The sequence below is a fragment of the Babylonia areolata genome, chromosome 15 (assembly GCF_041734735.1).
Source record: "Babylonia areolata isolate BAREFJ2019XMU chromosome 15, ASM4173473v1, whole genome shotgun sequence".
NCBI lineage: Eukaryota > Metazoa > Mollusca > Gastropoda > Neogastropoda > Buccinidae > Babylonia > Babylonia areolata.
In genome coordinates, this window is record NC_134890.1 from 12,223,551 (window position 1) to 12,247,757 (window position 24,207).

Consider the following 24,207-nt stretch of genomic DNA (forward strand, 5'->3'; position numbering starts at 1 on the left):
TCATACTGTTAACATTCTGTATATTGCACACAGTGTATACTGTGCACATAAGTGTGTACATACATCATTACGTGGATGTTCAATTTGTCATCTACATTTACATTATTTTAGACAAAAATAACTTAACTGAAAACAGTAACAAATAAAAATAGTAAGGAACACAAACAGAATAAAGGTAATAAAACAGTATCTCATTCATGTTACGGATAATTAGAAAATGATTATATAGGACTTTAAGACACTAGTAATATAAATTTGAAACATTAAACTTAATCATATGAAAGATAAAAAACAGCATTGTGTTATTACAGATAAATAAAATTATTTTAATGGGACCGTGTTAAAATTTCTTCCAAAGAGTACTCTGGATAGGCAGGTAAAAAAAACTTTTCCTAAGTACCTTAGCAAAAATGTTTTGGATGTATCACCACAAATACAATGTTTGATTAAACTAAACTTTGTGTTAAATGTCTTGAGTTTATATCTACAAATCAGACAGAGTACTTTGCTGTGATGAGGCTAAAAGATGGTAAGAACTAAAAGAACAATCAGTTGATTTTGTGGCATGTCATGTTTGTCATGTCTACAGAGACGCAGACACACATCCATAGAGAAACACTCGCACACAAGCACGCACACGCACACACGCACCCCCCCTCCCCAACCTAACCCATACCACCCCACCTTGTTGTAGAGCTGCCCAGTTGGGGCATGCCCTGAACCCCCTCCCCACCCCCCTCTGCCCCCACAACCCCCTCCCACCTTGCCATCACTACCCCCAAGGGTCATTGCCAAGCTTTTTTCTTTTTTTTTTCCTGTTTTTTTTTTCTTCTGCAGGCATGCAGGGGTGTACAGTCAGGAGGAGGCAGCACTGCTGCTGCGAGACAAACTGATCCGCCTGCAGTCCCTCTACATCGACCAGTTCAAGCGGCTGCAGCACGTGCTCAAAGAGAAGCGCCGCAAGTTCTTACACACGTACAAGCAGGAGCGGGAAATGCTGGGTCAGTCGCTTGTTGTTGAGTTTGTGTGTGAGCGGCGTCTGGCCTGCTTTTCGTTTGTGTGCTGTGTATTATATTTTGATTAATTTATTTGCCTTCTGTGTATTTTTTTTTTTTTTGTATGTATGTATGTGTTTGTTTTATCTACTTGTTTTAATTTATTATTCGTTTTAATTATTTTTACTTCAGTGTGTTTTTGTTTTTTAACACAGTAATTGAAAGGCTCTCCTGTGGGATGCCAGAGGGTCTTTCAGTGTAAATTCTGTGCTAGAAATGTCCACTTTTCTATCGCTCTCTGTTCTTTTGCCTTTTTTTCTTCCTCCGCTGTTGTCTGCTTTTTCTGCCTTCCAAGACAAACAAACCTTGAATCTTTTTTTAATTTTTTTATAATCATTTCTATAGTCTATAAGTATAATGTATTATCTGTGCTGATTTGCTAGAGCGATTTGGCAGTGAGATTGTTATCATTGGGATGGGCACTAGCTGTCCATTCTGCAGTGTTATTTGCCTACATGGCCTTTTTTTTTTTTGCTTTTGTTTGTTTGTTCGGCTTTGAAGTATTTTTTTATCCTTTTTTATTTTGATTTTTTGTTCTCTGGGGATGATGAATTAAGTGGAAGGGCTGGTGTCCTCAACACATTTTAGTCTTATTCACCTGAAGGAGCATAATGGGTAAGATGATATGTCAGGAACTGTGTTTTGCATGTTTTTTTTTAAAAATCTTGATAAAGATGTGACAGTTTTGTGTTTAATGTCCTAGAATTTTTGTATAGAAGGGCTGTCCTGATATGGCCCTGTGTGGTGGCTGGACTATAAGCAACAGTGTCAAATTTGATAGGCTTTTAAGGCCTGACCAACACATTGAAGCTTGTGTGTAGGTTAGGGAGTGCCCGCTACCCCCCTTTAAACTTTTTTTTGGGGGGGAGGTGCGAGGGGTGGGGGGATGGGATGGGGTGGAGAGGCATTATCTCTTCCGTTTTTTTTCTTTATTTAAAAGCAGATGTGATGTTACTAGTATATATGGATTAGTTTGCATGCTTTGATGCTTTCTTGAAACTGAAAGTTGGAAAAAAAAAAAAAGTGGACAAGAGGAGACAAGTGTTCTGTCTAAATTTAATGTTCTAAAATATGTTTGTCTCTCTTCTTGCTATCAGAGACTGTGGTGATCTATTTTCCTTGCTACTTGCCGTTAGTGACTGTAGTCATATATTTTTCTCGCTGCTAAACATTAGTGACTGGTAAATCATTTTCTTGCCAGTGGTCTTTTGTGACTTAAGTAGTGTACTTTTCTCACAGACAGCCATTTGCGACTGTAGAGATGTAAATTTCTCACTTATTGCTATGTTGTTTAAGCGACTGTAGTAATGTATTTTATTCACTGATAGTAATAGCCATTACTGACTGTGAGTATTTTTCTCAGTACAAGCTATTAGTAGGTTGATGTCTGCTTGTGTCACTGCAACGTTTCTGAGAGGATTAATGTTACTAACAGTAAAATATTTTCCAAGCATGTGCAAGAAGCATGAATGTCTGCTTTTGAAGAAGAAATAAGAAAGGTGTAACGGTGTTGTCCAGGTCCCATTCAGGCCTACAAACAGGATCCAGCTCAACGCAAAAAGTATGAACGTCTTCGAGCCATGAGGCGCTACCATAAATTCTTTGGCAAGGTAGTGTGGTGTTGTCGTCTCAGTGGTAATGTGTTGCCGTTGTCTCAGTGATAGTTTGTATTGTGTAGAATGTTGTGCCTTTTTTTTTTTTTTGCTCTGATTAATCATTGTATAAAATGTTAGCAGCTTGTGCATTTTTTGTCGGTAAAAAGAGTGGTAACAAATGTTGCAGCATAGTGTGGAGTTTTGGTAAAAATAAATGTTGCAACAAAGATTGGAGTTCAATGGTTTGTTAATTTTTGTTCCAAAGATCAAGGTTTTTCTCTCGCTGTGGTCTGGTGGTTGTCGTTGTTGCAGAATTTTTCTGTTTTGAATTATCAGAAACTGGGAAACTAGCGTGACAATACCTTCTTTGGAAACAGGTGTCGTTATACCTTAACCTTTTGTTATTCTTTACTGCGTCAGGCTGTTTCCATTTATTTTTATTTTATGATTTTTTTTTTTTTGTAGGAGGCTCTTCTGCATCAGAAATGCAACCTCCGTCGCATTGCAGTGGCGGAGGGGGTGAACCATCGCCCCCCTGTGTTCAGTCGCTGCACAGTTAACACCCCTGACGGCCGCTGCAACAAGAAAGTGGTGCCGCTGTCCAAATTCTGCATGGGGCGTATCCTGGTGGAGATCTTTGCTCAGTTTGTCTGAGCCCTTAGTTGACCCTTCACCGTACGTTGTGGGTTTGTTAGTTAACCCTTCACCATACGTTGTGGGTTTGTTAGTTAACCCTTCACCATACGTTGTGGGTGTAGTAGACCCGGTTTTGTCTTTGAAAAATAGTTTAAAAAAAAAGAAGAAAACTTGTTTGAAAAATTCTAGATTTTGTGTAGTAATTAGGATAATAGTTTTTTTGTTTCTTTTGTGCCTTCCATTAAAGAACAGTAATGCTCAAGGCACATTTCATGAGTATATTATAATAAGATTACATAGAACCACACAAATAATACCAATTTTCATATTCTGCAAATTCTAAATAACTGTTTTTGCACATTTCCTGGGGCAGGGTGGAATCAGTTTCCATTGTCAGTAAGCTTAGGAAACTTTGTATCAAACTTTTATTTGAATAATTGATGAAATAAATTCATTCGTATGTTTTTATGTTGGTGTCTACAACAAACCTGTAGATTGATCAGGTGTTTTGAATTAATTGAATTGATTGAATGGCAGTGTCCTTGACTTCAGTCAGACATTTTATTGGACCCTCACCAAGTGCTGTTTGAGGCCTGCCGGTTCCGGAACGGTCAGTGTGGAGAGCCTGTGTTCAGTGTGGATGACGTCCCCCTGTGTCGTCACCACTTTGCTGCAGCAGCGGCTCCTGCCCCTGTGTCCTGCGCCATGCAGGTAAGGCAACAGTTTTCTCCCTTCACTATTGCAGGTGTTTTGTATTGTATTACTTTTTTGTCACAACAGATTTCTCTTTGTGAAATTCGGGACTTGTTTCACATGGATGTGTGCTTGCTGGCAAAAATGTTGACTGCCTGTACGGTATGGAACAGATTTTTGTCTTCAGCAAATGAGGGTACTGGAGGAAAAACATGGACCAATGGTGTTTGAACAGATTTTTGTCCTGAAAAATATGGAATGAGTGTTCTTAGAAAGCATCAACTGCTGCTAAAATATTTGAAAATTTTTTACCTTCGAAATAACACATGAACGTACAACTCTTGACTGCTGGTAAGGTATTTCAGTAGACTTTTATGCTTACTGATGCATGTAGTTATAAATTTTGATATCGGTCTTTTGAAACATAATTTTCTGGTTTTATGCAAGCAGTTAATTAATTTTTAGTGAAGGAGACATGTTCCCCACTGACCCTTCCCCTCCCTTTAAAAAAAAAAAAAAAAAAAGTTTTCTGTGCTGTATGTGGATGATACTTTTCAGACTGAAGACCCCCTGAAAGTGGAGGTGGACATAAAGATTGAGGTGGATGACATTCCAGTCCAGCCAGAACCCACCACAGCACCAAGGAATACTGCCACTCCCCACACCAGCAGAGACAACACGGTGACAGGTCTCCAGGTGGGCAGCAGTGACGACAGGTGTGTGCCTGAAGCCGACTCCATCAGTGTGTTGGACGTCGTCGATGACGACAGACTTAACTCCTCTGGGGAAGGGGCGCTGGACATTGGTGACCTCAATGTCAGCATGGATGACGATGATCTGATTCGCTTTGTGGAAGGGGAACACATTGATGCCATTAACAATGTTCTAGACAACAATCTTCTGGATTGACCGGGGCGATGGTTTGATTCGCTTCGTGGAACACATTGACACCATTAACAATGTTCTGGATTGACCGAGGCAATTATCTGATTCACTCCGTGGAAGGGGAACACATTGACGCCATTAACAATGTTCTGGATAACAATCTTCTGGATTGACCGGGACGAGGGTCTGATTCACTTTGTGGAAGGGGAACACTGATGCCATTAACAATGTTCTGGATAACAATCTTCTGGATTGACAGGGTGTGGTCTGTTGTTGTGGTAGTTCCAAGTTAGGTGTGTTGCTGATGTAAACTTGTGTTCAGTCTAGAAGATGTAAAATGTGTTTATGTTAATGTGTGGTGTGTGTGTGTGTGCGAACATGAAAGACAAGAGAGCAGACAGTTTGATTTTTACCACCAAGACACTCATTTCTTTATTGTTCATTGTATTACGCATGGAAAAATAAACATGTTTACAGGATGCAAAATGTGTGTGTGTGTGTGTGTGTGTGTGTGTGTGTGTGTGAACATGAAAGTCGAGAGAGCAGACGGTTTGATTTTTACTGCCAACACATTCATTTCTTTAATGTTCAATGTATTATGCATGGAGACAAACATGTCTAGAAGATGCAAAGTGTGTGTGTGTGAACATGACAAGAGCAGATGGTTTCATTTAAAAAAATTTTTTTTTTTAATTGCCAACACATTCATTTCTTTATTGTTCATTGTATTACGCATGGAGAAACAAACATGCATGACACATTTTCATCTCAACATGTAAGAACATGATATGATGGAAAGCTTATTTTTGGCGGAAGACACACACACACACATTCATAAAACTGGGGATATTTCCTTACAAAAGTGAGAGAACAGTTCAGGTAGACACACCACTTTTTCTCTGACCACCAGTTTTGTGTGCAGTGATGAGGTTGTGAGAACACGTTGATGAGGATATTGTGTGACCTAACTGACGTGTGTGCTATATGATTAAGTGTTATGATCCTGTTACAATGTAGATGTGTTGTGTTATGGCACAGATGTATTGTGCAACAAAACTTCTGAAGTGTTGTGTGACTGCACTGAAGAGGGTGTTTGGCTGTGACACTGATAAGTGTTGGATTACTGCACTGATCAGGATGTTGTGTCATGACATTGGTGTTTCAAAATGTATGAAAATGTGTGATGACATTGCTAGAGTGTTCTCTAACTGAATTGATGAGTATAACTTCACTGATGGAGGTGATGGGAGAATAACTTATGAAGGTGTTATGAGATAATATCACACAAAAACGGGAGCTGTTTGATGATGGTATCTCTTTCCTGGGATCATGGTGTAATAACAAGTATAATCAATGCAATATTAAATAATAAACAGACCACCCAAAAAATAATTCCAAAGCAAAAAAGAAAGCATCAATAAAGCAACATTAAAAAAAAAAAAGAAAATCACAAAACTAAATAAAATGAAATTAATGCAAACACATACATAATATTAGATCACTTAGAAACAGCTTTAAAAAAACAACACAAAAAAACAACAACACCTGAACCCTTTCTGCACATGATCATGTGAATCTAAACAATACATATTAAAACAAATTCATAAAATAAACCTTTTCAAAAACGTTGCATTTCCCAGTCATTTTCATCACTCACCACAGAATACATTAGTGCAAGTCTTCCAACCATGCAATAATATACTCAAAATGTCACTATGCAGATCACATAAATTAGCCAAACACACAACTGACCACTCCAATAAATCAGTGGGTTTACAGTTCCATTCTTTCTCCAGACCAGACTAAAAACGTATCTCAAACACAAAACTAAACTATAAAAAAAAAAAATCTGCTACAATGCTGACGAAAGAGATCAGCTAATACCCCGGTATCAATATTCAAATTAAATCACTATTTGTTTGGTTGGTTAGTTTCTAAATGCCAACATGGCTCAACACGACTGCTATGGTGGAGGCTCAATTATAGTATGGAGATGAATTTCCACACAGGGCAAAACTTACCTGTAAGGGTTGCAAAATAGCACCATGATGAATGCAGCTAAGCACCATTATGAGATCCTCATCCCCATCATCAGACCCTACACTGGTGCCATTTGTCTGCTTCATTTTTATGGATGACAATGCCCATCCTTAATGTGCTTATATCGTCAACCACTACACACAGGACAAGGATGCTGAACGTATGCAGTGGCTGGCACTTTCTCAAGACCCGAGTTGCACTGAATATGTTTGAAACATCACTGGATGATCCAGCTAGCACATGTCAAAGAGTCTCGTACCTTACCTGAGCTTGGGATGGCTCTCCAGAAGGAGTGGGGCATAATGATTCCCCTTCTGCAGGTAAGAAACCTCATTTGCAGGATTAGGAGGCGTTGCAGGGCTGTCATTGAGGCTCACATTGAGTCACAAGGGTCACACTTGTAAATGACTGCTCATTTTGTGTTTCCATACAAATGCTCATTATTCTAAATGAGATGACTTTCCACCCATGTGTTCATTGTTACTGTACCCCTAAAATTTTCATGAATCCTTTAAAAATTTTTTTTAAATCTATAATTCATTTCTGGACAAGAAGGAACATGCTTTGACCATTTAGTCTTAACTAGTTTTTTTTCTCATCACAATGGGTTCAAAACCTGATCCATGACAAATGTTGGGGAGTGTGCTCTTGCATGCTGTCATTGCTGAAATAAATCAGTCTCGTCTTGTTTAAAGCACAGAAGGAAATCAAGCATATTTCACTGTTTTTCTCATGATGTCAATAAACGAAACAATTTCTTAATCTTGGGAAAAACAAAACAAACTTGCTCACATCCAGTTTTCATCTCATCATCTCTATGATTTTGAACTCTAAATATCACACAGTTGTCATGAAACTGAAATAATTTGTCCTACTTCCAACTGATCGCGGTTAAAATAAAATAAACTGTGGACTGTTGACACTGGGACTACAGCAGACAAAACCTAAATGTGGCTGTGTATCGGGGACTTGAGATGAGCAGTGTGGGCGTAATGCCACTGTGACAGTACAGAAGATGGAACAGAAAGAAACATTATCTAGGTAACAAGTTAAACAACACCATAAACATGTTTCCTACGTGATCAGAGAAAATTGTCACCTCAGCCTTCAACACTGATCAGTCCGAACAATTCAGGTTTCGTCTACACATGGTGAAAGTTTTGAACTACAAGAGAGCTTTCTTCACTGCAACATCCCCCCCCCACCAAACTTTTTACATTACCCCGTCCCCTCCCCCCATACTTTTTAAACACAGACAAAACTCTTCTCACAGACTGGTGACATTCAGATGTTTCAGAAGACCTTGTGACATTCATTTTCACCATATCTCTACCCCCACATCCCCTATTCACTCCCAGGTCAACAGTCTGAAGTCAGTATTCCACACAGCCTTGTCTTGAGGATTCAGGATTTGTCTGCACTTGGCAATGTGTTGCCTCAGACAAAACTTCACAGATGTTTGTAACACAAAGGGAGTTCCTTCATAAAATCCTGAACAACTGTGCAAGGTAGAACTGTTGGCTTTGTTCTATTGGCCTAATTTTTGTGGCTGACACAGAACCAAGACGACTCCCAGGCCTAACTGTAGCACTCAGCCAGTCAGCATGATTTGTAGCCTTCAGCGCTGAACACTTCCACCGTCATTCATTCCATGGCTCACATTAAGTATCCCCTGTATACCATAGTATCATCAATGGGGATGACCGCGCCTGAGTTTGACACAATCATTATATGATGTCAAACTCCTTTTCACACACACCCCGCCCCCCAAACACTCCCCCATCCCTTCCAACTCCCTTCCCCTTTACGCAGCCTTGTCCAGGCGACTGAGGATCTGTTTGTAGAGAGTGATGTGCTCCTGGAACTGTTTCTCCAGCACCATGTGGCGCTGCTCAGCAGACATGTTGCTCATCATCTGGGCCAGCTCGTCAGGCTGCAGGGCTCGCTCCAGCTTGTGGTAGTCCCGCTGGTTCCTCTGCACACACCAAGGCCCGTCACTTCCATTACAGCAGTGTTTTGTGTTACCGTAATTTTCGGCCTACAATGCACCACAGCGCATAAAGCATACCCCCTTAATTTTAAAGAAAAATGTTATTTTCAACTCGTATAAAGCACACACATCCGATAAGCCACATCTACCAAGAGTGAAAGTCCTTCACTTTGTCTCTGTTAACAGCCAATGTTGTTTTTTGAGTAATGATGTCATCTTTGGAAAACTGGATCGGAATCTTGCTCATTTCCGTCTGCTTGTTGACTGGGCTTTGTTATTGTGTTTATCTCTCTGTTATCTGCAGTTTTCTTTTCTTTTTTTTTTCCACACATTTTTTAAAATACAATTTTACAGCCTTTAGTCGAATGTACACTATTGTAAAGCTGCAGTTCATTAACTTGATCAATCAGAATCCAGTCTGCAAGCCATGCTTTTCAGTCCCATTGGCCATTTTGCATAGCATTCTGTGTTCGAAAAACAATCAGTTCACTTCTGATTTCAATACTTTCACACCATAAACTTATCCCCAAATCAGGCACTGCATTTTTTTCATGGCCTAAGGATGAACTACAATCACGTTCAGTTGAAATTTTGTATAGTATTTCATTTGGTTTCAATATTTGATTTGATGAACAAGAACCATGTTGAATCGAACAGTGCCAAGAATGAAGTATTGCTGTTCAGCGCGATCATGAACGTTTATTGTGATCAACAATAATGTCATTATTTTGTTTGTTAAGTCAGGTGGTCCCACATGGTAGTCAGAATTTTAATTTTCAGACACAGCTACAGCGAATATAGCCGATGACGCAGGGGTCGAATGTCAGTAAAAAAACAGTGTATGCTTTATAGACAGAAAATTGTGGTAATTACTCTGTCACAACAGATTTCTGTGTGAAATTCAGGCTGCTCTCCCCAGGGACAGTGCGATGCTGCAGTGCAACACCACCTATGTTTATAAATATATTTTTCATCTGAGTACAAACATTTCTTTTTCCATTCGAAGGAGGTTCTAAAGAATTCTGCCAGCCCCTGTTGCAGTGGGTTCTTTTATGTGTGCTCGGTGCATGCTACAATTGGGACCTTAGTCTTATATTGTCTTATACGAATGAGTAGTGCTCAGACCACTCAAGGTCTTGTGGAGAGGGCGAAAACACTGGTGACTGTGGGATTCAATCTTACACCCCCAGATTTTCTTGCAGCTAGGCTGATGTATCTTTTTTTAAATTTTTTTTTTAACAAATTAAACAAAACAAAAAAACACACCTCCCCCCCAACCCACACTGAGAGAAAAAAAAAAACCCAAACCCCGAAAACATTGTCTAGCCTCACCTGGAAGGGTTTGTTGAGCCGCCTCTTCAGGTCCAGTCTGTACTGCCTGTACATTGAAGTGTTGTTCTCATCTGTGATTTTCAGACGCAGGATCTCGTACACTCGTCTGGCCTGTCGCTGAAACACCACCAATGACATGTTGGTCTGGACATCCGAGATGAGAAAAGAGTGACGAATATGAGCCTTAGTGACTACCACTCTTTTGTCCGATTAAACCCAGACCAAGTCAATGTTCTTTTTTTTTATGTGGGTTTTTCTATTTTATCTTATTTATTTAATTTTTTAATACTGTGTGAAGTCAGACCTGCAATCTGTATCTCAAAATCAAACCAGTTTATAAACATATACTTATCTCCTGATGAGCCATCTAATCTCTCTCTACTTGTGCATACATATCCATGTCTATCATACATTCTTGGCTGGACTGTTGGGGGCGGGGGGGAGCCACAAAAAACCAGTAAAAGTGTGTGAATGCTGAAGAAAACTCGCTCCCCTTGCTTGTGAAAAAACTCACTCCAGGTGAATGTCTTTTGAGTACGTATGTTTGTCAGTTGAGGATCAGGCCTCATGTCTGTGGGACTGCAAATTGTGTGTGTATGTGTGTGTGTGTGCACACGCGTGCGCGCATCCCCGTGTGATTGATGCACATGTGCATTCATTTCTTTGTTTTCCTTCTAGTTATCCTTTTGTTTTGTCTGATATTTTTTTCCCATTTTATGTTAATGTTTTACACAAACCTAGGACAAGCTCTTAAGTTTGATCAGCTTGTTGGGTTTAAAAATGCGAAGGTCAGTCATCAACTCGCCTTTTTTTCCTTAACAAAAAAAAAGAAGATATTTTTCCAAGCAGCAGATGTGGTGTAATCAGAGATGCCATCCCCTGTCAAGTGTTTGTAGGAACAATCAGAAATTTGGCTGAAACATTTTGAATTTGGTAGGAACATTCCTACTCTGAGACACATCAGCAAACGTACATTTTACCTGCAAGGTATACAAACACTTGGGCCTACCTGTAATACGGTGTAACTGCTACAATTAAACTGATTGGTCTGCTCAATGCTGTTACAATGCAAACACACATGTGATTAGCTGAGCATCATCAACTGAGACCAAGGTTAGTAGTGACAGCCCTGGCCTCGTGACTGACAGGTCTAGAGTGTCTGGGTAATGTCATAACAGAAAAGCATGTGACCAAGGCCTAGAGCGTCTGGGTAATCTGGGTAATATCCCAAAAAAAAGTATGTGACCATGCCCTGTAGTTGAAAATGAACTCGTCAAAAAAAATTGACGTTGGCGTAACATCAGAACAAACCATGATTGAGCGTAACAAAATACTGTGAAATCCTAACAGTTGGCATCTCTGTGTAGTGTGTATGGATCAGCCCGTCATGTTCTGGCACCTCCTTGTGACAGCAACTTTCCTCCCACAGGTTGGGGAATTGTCCAGGAGTTTCCTCTCAAAACTGGCCGTGGTCCAGGGGCTGCCCTAGGCCCCTGGTGGGGTCCAGAGAGAGCAAAGCCCCCCTGGCCAAAAATAAATTAGTGTTTTTAAGAAGTTCCCAGGGTCTCTCTTGAAAGCTAAAAAAATAATTCAGTTTCTTCTCTGACCCCCCAAAAAGTTTTCCTTTAAACAATTATTCTGTTTCTTCTCTGACCCCCCAAAAAACTTTTTCCTCTGAAAAATGATTTTCCTCTTTGACATCATCTGCTCTTCCACTGAAAGTAGTGGATCCACTGAGAGTTCCCAAGCCTGCACCCACCTTGTTCAGTTTCAGCTTGGTTCGTGCCTCCTCAGCCATGGCCGGGTGGAAACCCTCCAGCAGGTAGTCCGGCTGGTAGTTTGTCAGACTCATGCAGTTCCGTGCGTCCACAAAGTCACGCAGACGCTGGAAGTCTTCCGAAGGGTCTTCCACTGTGGAACAAGGAATGAGGCAACATTGAAAATCATGTGTCACTACGACTGGGAAGAGTGGTTAGAGCAGGAATGATGCATTGTGAGACACATCTCACTATGACCAGGCGTGTTAGCAGAGTGGTTAGAGCAGGTATGATGCACTGTGAGATGTGTCGCACTATAACTGGGCATGTTAGCAGAGTGGTTAGAGCAGGTACGATGCATTGTGAGACATGTCTCACTATGACTGGGGTGTGTTAACAGAGTGGTTAGAGCAGGAACGATGCACTGTGAGACATGTGGTTAGAGCTGGAGTGATGCATTGAGACATGTCTCACTATGACCGGGCATGCTACCAGAGTGGTTAGAGCAGGTACGATGCACTGTGAGGCGTGTCTCACAATGACAGGGTGTGTTAGCAGAGTGGTTAGATCAGAAACGATGCATTGTGAGACATGTCACAATGACGGGGTGTGTTAGCAGTGATTGGAGCAGGAACAATGCATTGAGACGTGTCAATGACAGGGTGTTAGCAGTAATTGGAGCAGGAATGATGCATTGTCAGACGTGTCAATAACAGGGTGTGTTAGCAATGACTGGAGCAGGAACGATGCATTGTGAGACGTGTCACAATGACAGGGTGTTAGCAGTGATTGGAGCAGGAACGATGCATTGTGAGACGTGTCACAGTGACGGGTGCATGATAGCAGTGGCGCATGATAGCACTGGACTTCCAATGTCAGAATTCAGTGTGTTATGGAAACACCAACATACCCAGCATGCACACCCCCAAAAACGGAGTATGACTATCTAAATGGCGAGGTAACAATGGCCTTATACGTAAAAGCCCACTCACAGGTACCATGGGAGTCGCAGCCCCTGAACGGGGAAGAAAAGTAAAACTGACTACACAGAAAAGTAATTAAGTTGTAGCTGCTATGAGAAGCAAAGTTCAGAGGAGATAAAGTGAAGAACAAGCAGGCTGAAGCAGTGTGAGATTGTAACTGCTCCTTGTCCTGTTCTCCACTCCCTTCTTCTTCTGCGTTCGTGAGCTGCAACTCCCACGTTCACTCGTATATACGCGAGTGGGCTTTTACATGTGTGACCGTTTTTAACCTGCCATGTTGGCAGCCATACTCCGCTTTTGGGGGTGTGCATGCTGGGTATGTTCTTGTTTCCATAACCCACCGAACACTGACATGGATTACAGGATCTTTAACATGTGTCTTTGATCTTCTGCTTGCGTATACACACGAAGGGGGTTCAGGCATTAGCAGGTCTGCACATATGTTGACCTGGGAGATCGGAAAAATCTCCACCCTTTACCCACCAGGCACCGTCACCGTGATTCGAACCCGGGACCCTCAAATTGAAAGCCAAATGCTTTAACCATTCGGCTATTGCGCTCGTCATTCTCCACTCCCAACACAGCACAAGGAGTTAGTAGGAAGCAGTGATTTAATGATAAACATGTACCAAAAAGATTAAAAAGCAGTAATTCAATAAATATATACCCAAAAGATTTTTAAAAAGCAGTTATTCAATGATAAATATGTACCAAAAAGACCAAAAAGCAGTAATTCAATGATACACATGTACCAAAAAGATTTTTTTTAAAAGCTGTGATTTAATGATAAATATGTACCAAAAACATTTTTGTTTAAAACAGTGATTCAATGATAAACATGTACCAAAAAGACCAAAACCTTTGAAATTTGAGGTTTCAATGGAAAAATAAATGCTGTGGTGCAATCATGAATGTACACACACACACACGTACGCGTGCGTGCGTGTATGTATGTATGCACTCATAACCAAAGACTTTTCCAGACCCCATCCTGTGAAACCAAACTGTACTGTAAAAGCTACAACGCACTACAATGCAACTACAACTATTGAAACTCAGCAATTTTGTTCTCATTCATGACATCCTGAATTCCTGCCTTGCTGACATCTTTGAAGGACGCACCCTAAAACAGCAATACATAAAGTAAGTTCCACAGTCCTGGAAAGCTGTTTGGTTACAGAGAAATGAATACTCGTGTGTTTCTTACCTACCAATGATATCAGTGTAAGCTGTTTATTCACGGAGTGAAGCAGTCGTCTGGTGGTAAAGCATAATAAATACACAAGTAAACACAGGGTTCGAATTTAGCGGGTGCCCAGGTGCAAATACTACGAAAAAATGGCTTGGGCACACAAATTTTCTGTCGAGTGTCCAGTTGGCACTCAAAAATTGATAGAGGTGAAAAAAAATTAAAAGACACACCAAGAAAGCAAGCTCGAACGAAAGCAAGCTCGATCGAAATGTAAAGTGTCGTCTGCTACAGCTCGCTTCGTGGAGCAGAATCTTTGTGTGTATGCGACCGGATGTTGAGGTTCATGGTGCGTTAGCGACGAACGATGTTTCCCATCTTCAATGTTGAAAGCAAGGCTCTCGAAACAGAGTTCAGGACTATAAAATGAATAAACAGCAGGAGTACGAATCAAAGTGCCAGCACATGTACAATGAAACCTGGCAGAAAGACTTTCCTTGGCACATCATTGAAACAAAGGAAGATTTAATTTCATTTTATTATGCTGGCACCCAAAACCACAATTGGGCGCTCAAATGTTTTGTCCACAGTGCCCGACTGGCACTCAAAAAAAAGAAGAGAAGAGTTAAATTTGAACCATGAAACAGAAAAAAGGTCAAAACAAAAGTAGTGCTGCACTGTGGCAATGCGCTCTTCCTGAGGAGAGAGAGAGACAGCCGGAATTTCACATGAAGAAATCTGTAGTGACAAAGAGCAATACAATATAACACAGGAATGAGTATACTGTGTTGCCCACTTACCAGTGATATCAATGACTAACGACCTTGGCACAACATCGTTGTAAAATGCCTGTAGTAACACTGCTCCATGCCCCTGTCTTTGGAATGGAGGTAGAATCAGAAACTGGCTGGAAAAAAATAAAGGGGAAGAAATACAATGTACTTCTAATGCATTGTCTTATCATAGTTTGTAATGTTTATTACCTAATTGGACTACCCTGCATGTTTGGTCTGATGTTGTAACATTAATGTATTTTCATTAAAACGATTATATTTTAATGCGCTCAGAACAAAATCATTTGATTAGGCAGTACCTAAATAACCTAATTAATTTTCATCAAGTTAAGAAAAACAACAATTCAAACACCAATATTAAATGAGCATAGAGTTTGAAACAATTTTATTGTTTATCATTATCATTATTATCATGTCATAAATTTCTCCCCACTGGTTATATATATATATTGTGAAATCTGAATCGACCATCAATTTTCAGTGCACAAAATATGTTGGAATAATAAAGAAGGAGAAAAAGTTCAAAGTGAAGGCTCACTTCCTTCCGAATTTTTCTCTGACCCAAGACAGGGTCTTGTATTCTGGGAACAAGTGCAGGACGCACCACAGTAGAAAACTGACCTCAAATGAGGTGTTACATTTGGGGGATAAAGTGTATAGTATACATCACAGGTGAAAACCAGAAGATTGCCAACCCTGGAAACAATCAGTACTGCTACAGCCCCCCTGCCCCCCCCATCAAGAACAAACCAAAATTGTCAGTAACATCATGCAGTATTTGCTCACAGTTATAATGTAGCACACAGATATATATATATATATATATATGGGAGAAAAAAAAAAGAAAAAGAAAAAAAAGAGCAAGCTGAGCACAGCTTTAGGCAACACTGCAGTTGATTTTGTGTTCCGCATGCATTCTCTTCATCAGAGCTTTAAACTTTCAGCGCAGCTGTCATACGCATTCACTATGTACTTTGTGGGTTTGCCGATTCATTCTGTGGCCTTTCTGTATTTCCAGTTCTGACAGAATGCTGGCATGTCTGAGCTGCCACAGTGATCGTGTGAAGAAAACAACCATGTGTGTAATTTTTTAAATATTTGAAATGGTCACATAATTTTCATAATGCAGTAACATTTATGTTGGCTTTTCGGAACAGAGACAAATCGGGATGGCAGGCATGTCAAGAAAAGATAAAGTCTAATATTCATAAGTATAAAATGTAATCAAAGAAAAAACTAACCTAAGACGAGGTCTGATATTTTTGGGATAAGCGTAGTAATTGTAGGCTGTCATGTAGCCAGCTATGGCATACACGGTGTTTCCATCTCGCTTGTACTTCTCAAATCTGAAACATACATAACAACATTGTATGCCAAGTTGTTACTGTAACAACAACCCTTGTAAAAGACTAATGCACCAATACCTAACATCAGTGTCCATGATTTTAGTTCTGTGATTAGGAAATGTCTTCTTGAAATTTTCGGCTGCTCTCTCTAAGACATTCATTTTCCTTAAGAATCTGTTGACAAAAGTGCCATATACTGTACCTGTTTACTTATCCACTTGTTCTCTAAATACACCATACTATTATTCTGTTGATCAAAGCAATTGCAAACCCTTTCACAGCAAACTGGTCTCATTATACTTAAAAAAACAACAAAAAAAAACAACAACAACAAACAAACTGGATCACTTGGTATACAACTCAACAGTGATGTATTTCTCCAAGCAAAGTTGAACTTGATAACTTACAAGTATTGTGCACATATCATGAATTCATTATGGTGTCATCTTTGTCTGCTCACACAAAATAAATGAAAAAAATGCTGACAAATTATACCTGTTCCATGCAGTTTATTGCCAGCTCTACACCATATATGTATAGTAATTTAAAAAAAGTTCCCTATTGTTCTGAAGACTGCTGCCACTGTGAAATAAAACCATCAAAGACTATTAAAGAGCACCCCACCCTCCCTCCCTCTGTGTGTGTGTGTGTGTGTGTGTTTTCTTAAGTTTCTCTTTTTTTGGTAACTATTAATATATGTCTGTTTATTGTAATAAAAAAAAGAAGAAAAGTCTATCGGAAAAAAGAAAAAAAAAATCTTTTGAAAAAAAAAAAAAGAAAAAAGAGGAGAGCATCAAAGAACCAGCCCATGCACTCACAGCAGGTAATATGTCCACTTGTCATCGTCGTCATCGATATAGGAAGCAGCATCAATGAAGAAGAGGATGAAGGTCTGTAATCTCTTGTGGTACTCTCTGAACCCTGGTGTCTCTATGTCAGGTTTATAGATCTGAAACTCCCTGTCTTCTCCATCTGCCACAGAAAATGTTCATGACACCAATCACATTCAGGGTAACGAAGAAGTAAAAAATATAAGAAGGGAGAAACACAATTATCAGGCTGCACTGTATGTGTTGAAGCATAAATCTTGCACCATGTGAAACATTACAACACTGCTTCTTAATCTACCTACTCTGGTATGGCCAACACTTTTGACAATGTATATCTGACATCAGTGTTTTAAACCAAGTTCCTAAGGTCACACAGGAAAACAGAAACAAGCACCCTTTCGTACCAACGGTGACAGTGTAGCTGTGTAGAAGTTCGCCGTAGGGTGTGAAATTGACGTCCTTGTCGACGGTGGCCAGAAAGTCATCCTTGTTTGTCAGGACCTCAGGAGGCATCTCCTTCATCAGCTTCTGGGCCACGTTGTCTGCCTGCACATGTACAGTCCAACAGACTGTTAACAGATTTTTTTTTTTAATTTATTTTTTTTTTTCATTATCATTATTATCTTTTTTGTTTTAATGCTTATCCATTGTCTGATATAAATATGCCCCCCTCCACCCCCAACAAATTAATTACCATCCGGAACAGATCCTATAAAAATCCAGAACAATTTTCAAGAATTTTTCAGTAACACACACACTATATATTTTTATATAGATCAATGTGACCACAAGAAATCATCACAACCACAATGTCTGATGGAAAATTCACACTTGTGGAGAGTGGACAAACTGAAGTTCTCCCCTATCTGTCCTTGTAAAAATTGAGCTACTGTTCATGGCATTCTTTCCTAGAGGCGTTGGCAGTGTTGATCTTGTTTTTTCGTGGCGAGGATTGCTCTCCGTCAGTCTCACACATTACCTTGAGACAGACAGCTATCTTTTCAGTTGAGTGTGATTTCTCTTAACTACAGCTATCCTTGTAGTTGGTTACTGACTTTGCACAAACGCAACTATTTGAGCTGCAACTTCCCATTTGCCCCAAGGTTCATCCATCCATGAAAAAAGGTGTCATTTACTTGTTTCTGTATAAAATGTAATGTGCTGTATCATCTGAGCTGTCATCAATTTTCATATTTTCCCATGATACATGACTGGTCCAGAAATGTAGGCACGCATGCTGATATGATCAGTGAAAAAGAGATGTTCACCATTAAAGTGACTGATTTAAAAGTATGTTTACTAACTCCACACTATAAACTTTTTCTTTTATTGTTATATCCATCATCAAATTTCTCTATATTCAATTCAGTCATATCCCAGTGCAAACAGCTTCAGATCAACAAGGACTTCACACATATTCCATGCATAAAGATGAAGAGTTTTCAACAATGAGTTTGTAATTAAAAAATTCCTCTGTGTTGCTCACTTGCAGAGTTGTAAAGTAAAACGTGTTATACACTGTTTTCTATTTCAAATCATTTAAAATTCTTTCTTTCCTTTTTGGTTTCCTAAAGAAATCCTTCAAATCACAACTATAAATTCCCTATTATTTCTTCTGATAATTTCTAAAGGGAGAAAGCTTCCCAGAACAATAAGTTTCGCTCAATATAAACACATCTTTTTTGTCTTGTGTTTGAAACAAGGTTTAGTCTAATTTGCTGTTATATTAGGGATGTACTACTCTTTACAGTGTTGTGTGTGTGTGTGTATGTGTGTGTGTGTGTGTGTGTGTGTGTGTGTGTGTGTGTGTGTGTGTCTGTGTGTGTGTGTGCGTGCGTGTTGTTTATGATGTGAGGATGGGGACTGTTTCTGCATGGTTGATTCTTTTTCTTGACGATGGTTGCTTCTCTTATGTAACATGTAATCTGCGGATCACCACGAGTCATTGACTGTTATTTGAATCCTCTTGTTTATTGTTGTTTCTTGTTATAAGAAATTTGTTAAGCGCCGTGAGCCTCTCTGTGAGGGAACAGCACTGAAGAAAAGCACTTCATTATCATTATGAATGCAATCAGGCAGGTGGGGAGGACTTACATAAACCCCATCAGACCCAGTGACAGGCACCCGGTCTGTGTACTGCAGAGACAGGTATGGCATCAACTTCCCTGCTGTGTAGAACAGCTGAACCTCCAGGTCCTTGTAGCCAAAGATGCTTTCTCTGCCACAAACACACGAATCTATATGAGGAAAAAAACAACAAAAAACCACCCCTCCCACCCCAAACTTTTCCAAACTGCATGACCTCTCAATCATTTCCTTCCGTTCGTGTGGCAATCGAAGCTGCCTTGCCAAATGAGTGAGCAGCATACAGTGTAGACAACTGTAAGAAACATTACATTACTCTTTTACTTAGTGAATTCTACTGCAACTATCATATTTCAGTGCTGGCAACACATGTCAAATGTCTTTCTTAGCTAGTAATCATAAAAATTGAACGATACTTAATACAACATCAAAAAGGATTTATAAATATCAAAATAATAAAACTTAACATAATATTAAGAAAGGTACATATGGCATGTCTATTTCTCTGCTTCCTTGTAAAAAATAATCAAATGCTACTTAACATATTAATAAATGAAAAATCTGATGTCCATTAAAAACAACTAATATTACTTGATAAAACCAGTAAGATGGATCTTACTTAGTCTCAAAAAGTCAATGGATCGGCACTTTATGTATGGAACTGTTGAAAAAATACTATAGTAATGACCATAAATGCAATGCATAACAAGTGAGTAAAAAAACAAACAAAAAAAACAACAAAAAAACAAAAACAAAAAAAAACCACTTACTGTTCACCAAATATTTGATGTGTCATATCTGGTTTGAATGTAGTCTTCTCATCTTCGAGGTCTGCTTCTTGACGCACTACAAACATAAAGCAGAAGAAATTTCATTTCCAACTTCCAATTTTCTCTCTCTCTCTCTCTTGTGCACTGGTATGTACAGGCATGCATTCACTGAAGTACATGTGTGCATGCACTGGTTGCATTCAATATTTGAATATGTTGGAATCTTGAGAAAATCACGTCACCAGGAAAGAACTATGAATTTTTAAACATTTTAAGAAATTACTACCAAACCATGCAATGACTGGAAATGGGATGTGATAAAAGATGTAGTTTTATGAGAAATGTGACATGATACCACCAGAGCACTTAAAACTTACATGGTTCAGCAGGGTTTGACCTGAAATTAAAAAGCTTAGGACACATGTCCCAGCTCAAGGAAAATCAATAGAATATTTTGGAAATTTATTTGACAAAATGTCCAGACCCTTAGGGGAAATCTTTTGGGTGCACTTTAAAAAAAAAAATGGACAAAAAAACAAGTGAAATAGCAAACCCATAATGTGATTACTGGCACATTTTATGGAAATCATACACATTTTTTCAAAGTATTATCCTTTAACTTAGCAGTTAGATTTGGGTGGCTTTTGTTTCCAAATACTGAGTATACATTGCCTCGGCAATAACTCTCAAGATTTTTATTCAGCAGCATGGTTATTGGAATTGGTCATGAGAGTTAGTTCCCTTGAACAGGAAGATGCGCAGCGCCAAACTGTCAGAATGGACAATAAGCTGCATATGCACTGGCTTGAAATCATTTCAGTGATGGCTGTAAATCCATGAAAGCAGAAAACTGAAACTGGATGCATCTTGGTGATAAATAATGACTGCCGTTTTCTTGGCAAAAAATTGTTTGGACAAGGTGTCAATTTTGGTAGAAATGTTTTGGCCATTTTCACAAAGTTTCAATAATTATCCTTCCAGAACATCATATCCACTGCTCAGATGAATCCCTGGTTTGCCAAAAGTGAAACTAGATTCCGTGAAAGTATTTAATCAGATACAGTCATACACTGATTTTAATGCAAAAATCTGAAAAGCATCATTATTGAAAATGAAACAATACAGAATTCAATCACACACACATGCACGGTTAAGTTTCTGCTAATGTAATCAGGTTACATAAGAATTAAGATCATACTAACCTAGCTTGAAATGAATTGCGTCATTGGCACAACATTTGAAGTCTTCCAATTTGTTGCGAACAAGGCTGACCTCTGAAACACAACATAAATGTAATGGATAAGCTGGGTGATAAAAAAACAAGTCATTATTATGATACTTATTTATAACTGAATTATCATATTCTATTTCTATCAATTTTTACACAAGGCCTAAGAACTGACCAGTCTGCTAAAGAAATTAATAAGCTAATCTGGAAATGGTGGAATCCTAAGATTAAAAGCTGTAATTAGTATACTCGTCTTATTCTGGAAGTGGAATGAGACAATATATTAACAGATAACATATAGTTAAAATAGCATTAATAAGAGTGCCACATTGTATGACACAACTTGGAGATCTATTATAAGTATCCTTGAGATCTATTGTTAGAATCCAGCATGTGTGCATATGTGTGTGTATGTTCCATTGTACAAGCATTTGTTTCTTGTAGTCTTTGTGTGTTTGTGTGTGGGGGAGACACTGTGAACACAACACAACTTTTTAATACATCCACAAGGAAAATATACTTGTCTCAAGCTATCTGACCTCCTGTTACTGAAGGTCGGACCACAGGTAATGGAAAGACATTGGCCCCTGATATAATCTTGGTCTGATCAGACCATAAATCCGTGACCTTGTAACACAATGCTTCTCCTTTCTTAAGTTATGACCAGGACCACATTTCTGGCTATGACCAGCCTCAGGAACTGTGACCTTCAATGTCATCCTCAATACACTACCCCTGAGAGACATGGAAAATTATAGACATGGACAAGAGAGGGCGAGTGTGGATGGATATGGGGGAAAGAGAGATTCACAGGAGGGCAGGAGAAGGGATAACTGTGCTTGCATATTATGTCTTAGTTAGCAAGTTAGCTGTATGTTAATTGTTTTCTTTTTTAAATGTGTCAGGGAGAATGCTGTTAATTAATAATCTTTGTGAGCTTGTTCATCACCAATGTGTGTGGTGTGGGGTGGGTGGTGGGGTTGGACAGGTGTGCATGCCATTGTGTGTGTGTGTGTGTGTGTGTGTGTGTGTGTGTGTGTGGTGTAAACTGTAATAGATATGTTACAACTGTGTTTCAGGCTGACTTCAGTAATGCTATTATCTCTTTTTGTTGCCCCATCGTTCATGCCATTTTAGCCTTTACCTTTTCATGTTCATGCTGCTCATTATGAACCCCCTATTCACAGCTCTACACCCTGGCTTATCTGCAGCAGTCCAACTTGTTTCAGCATTCAACACTAGGGAATTATCACTGTTGGGTCAGTATCACGCTGCACACCAGATTAAACCCTACAATGCTGCCGAGCCACTTCAGTAAAATTCAGAGTGCCTGCGCTGATTCAAAACAAGCAGGACACCACCAAGTCCCTGATGTTGACAGAAAGTCATGGAGCCAGATAAGTGACAGGGGCAGTGCAGTGATTTCGGGTGGTCAGCCAGCCAGCATCATGTGTTCATGACGGTTGGAGTTATTCTCCCCACCCTGAGTTGCTTTGACAACATTAAGGAGTGGCTTAGAAACTCTCTCCACATAATTATGTCCCTTGTACAAACAGGTTAATATGCACTGCTAGATGATGCTTTTACAAGAAATTTAAAAGGCAACTACTAATTTCTTTCTTTCCTTTCTATGAATCATCTGTGTTCTGGCTAGTTTTGTGATTTCCTTTGTATAAAATGTGTCCAGAATTACCTTGTTTCCAAGGACTCTTGGTCTGAATCATTTACTGAAAACCTAGAACTTGACTGTCTAAAAATCCAAGGACTTTCAAGCACAGTTAAGGTATGTGTCAACTCTGCACACATACGTATGTGACTACAAGCACACATTTGATATACAGTAACAGAAAACTAATACACTTGTGATACATGTGTGCACACATGCTTGCTTAGTGCTGATGATATGCATTCCTGTGTTTGCAATGTATGCTTACACATCACATTCCCAGGCAGGTGATGTTATCAAGTGCTAAATTAAAATAACCAAGTTTATCAATGTGTTATGTTCTTGAGCACATCATTCAACTTGATTTGACCACTTCTCATGGGAAGGCATTCCAATTTTCATTGTTTTAACTTCAACTGTTGAAGGTGAATCTTCAGGAATCTGGTTCAGTTTTAAAAGTTGAACAAATCAGCTCATGACATAAGTCATTGAACTGCCTATTTAGGTTCTAATATGTGATCTGTAGAATGGAACTATGCCTTTGGTATTCAAAATGTAATGGTTCTGAAGATGTACACACACACACATATATATATATATATATATCAGGGTTTTGAACCAAGATTGCTAACAGCTTGATGCATGGATGTGACTGAGTAACATAGAGATCAGGAGTGATAACATGATTATCAATAATTATCTGATCATATGCACGCCTGAGTTACAAAATTTAACAGATTTGGGAGACGTAAAAAACTAAATATGAATCAGACTCATCGAGTCTACAGAATCTTCACAATGATGAAGGCGGTTGAGAAGGGAAAGAAGAATATCTAGTGCAAAGACAAACCAAAACGCTCACACATAAGTCGTTCATACAGTCAGGTGACCATACTGTTTATTTTCATATGGAATGTTTTCATGAATGAACACCATGGTCTCAGGGCATGATCTGTCTCGAGTATTTATGTTGTAGGATAACCCATGTTGTGATCTGCTGAACGTAGTTGGCTGCAAACTCCACGGATGGGACCGTGGATGCATCCATAACCTAAGAAATCAGTCTGGTCAACAATACTAAGCTTATAAACATATAACCTGGCCACAATAAGGGGAATTCAAACACTAATGCTCGATGGTTCATCCTCAGTAACAAATAAGTCCCCTTTGAGTATGAATAACACAAATGCGAATACTCATACTCACCCGCCATTTTGCTTGGCGCAATTTCCTGAATTAGTCTGGAACAACTTCCGGGTTATTGTTCACGTGCACTAGAGAAAAAACATCCAATCAACGTTTTGAAATCACGTGGCGTTTTAACCTTCACCTC

The 24,207-nt window shown here is 39.3% G+C and overlaps 2 protein-coding genes across 4 annotated transcripts in view; one reads left to right on the forward strand and one right to left on the reverse strand.

Annotated features, from left to right (window-relative positions):
• Nucleotides 1-6,311, forward strand: part of LOC143290434 (KAT8 regulatory NSL complex subunit 2-like) — a 20,837-nt gene extending 14,526 nt beyond the window's left edge. For all 3 annotated transcript variants that reach the window (XM_076599863.1, XM_076599862.1, XM_076599864.1), the window contains exons 5-9: nucleotides 838-1,001; nucleotides 2,574-2,665; nucleotides 3,116-3,269; nucleotides 3,843-3,997; nucleotides 4,538-6,311. In XM_076599863.1, the coding sequence (XP_076455978.1) occupies nucleotides 838-1,001; nucleotides 2,574-2,665; nucleotides 3,116-3,269; nucleotides 3,843-3,997; nucleotides 4,538-4,888 (916 nt within the window). In that variant the 3' untranslated portion in view covers nucleotides 4,889-6,311. The remainder of the gene's footprint in view (nucleotides 1-837; nucleotides 1,002-2,573; nucleotides 2,666-3,115; nucleotides 3,270-3,842; nucleotides 3,998-4,537) is intronic.
• Nucleotides 5,543-24,100, reverse strand: LOC143290435 (histone acetyltransferase type B catalytic subunit-like). Its single transcript, XM_076599865.1, has 11 exons — nucleotides 24,081-24,100; nucleotides 21,183-21,254; nucleotides 19,981-20,056; nucleotides 19,220-19,343; nucleotides 17,530-17,671; nucleotides 17,114-17,267; nucleotides 16,191-16,295; nucleotides 14,956-15,062; nucleotides 11,986-12,137; nucleotides 10,227-10,343; nucleotides 5,543-8,879 (listed from the first exon to the last, which is right to left on the reverse strand). The coding sequence occupies exons 1-11, from the start codon at nucleotides 24,085-24,087 to the stop codon at nucleotides 8,709-8,711; spliced, it is 1,227 nt and encodes a 408-aa protein (XP_076455980.1). The 5' UTR covers nucleotides 24,088-24,100; the 3' UTR covers nucleotides 5,543-8,708.
• Nucleotides 24,101-24,207: the final 107 nt, after the last annotated feature.

What these genes read in the sequence shown, in the direction of transcription:
- LOC143290435 (XM_076599865.1), bottom strand. An exon ending in CAGCTACACTGTCACCGTTG is followed by an intron (nt 17,268 to 17,529) that starts GTACGAAAGGGT and finishes TTTCTGTGGCAG; the next exon opens with ATGGAGAAGACAGGGAGTTT. An exon ending in GTTAGTCATTGATATCACTG is followed by an intron (nt 12,138 to 14,955) that starts GTAAGTGGGCAA and finishes CTTGTTCCACAG; the next exon opens with TGGAAGACCCTTCGGAAGAC.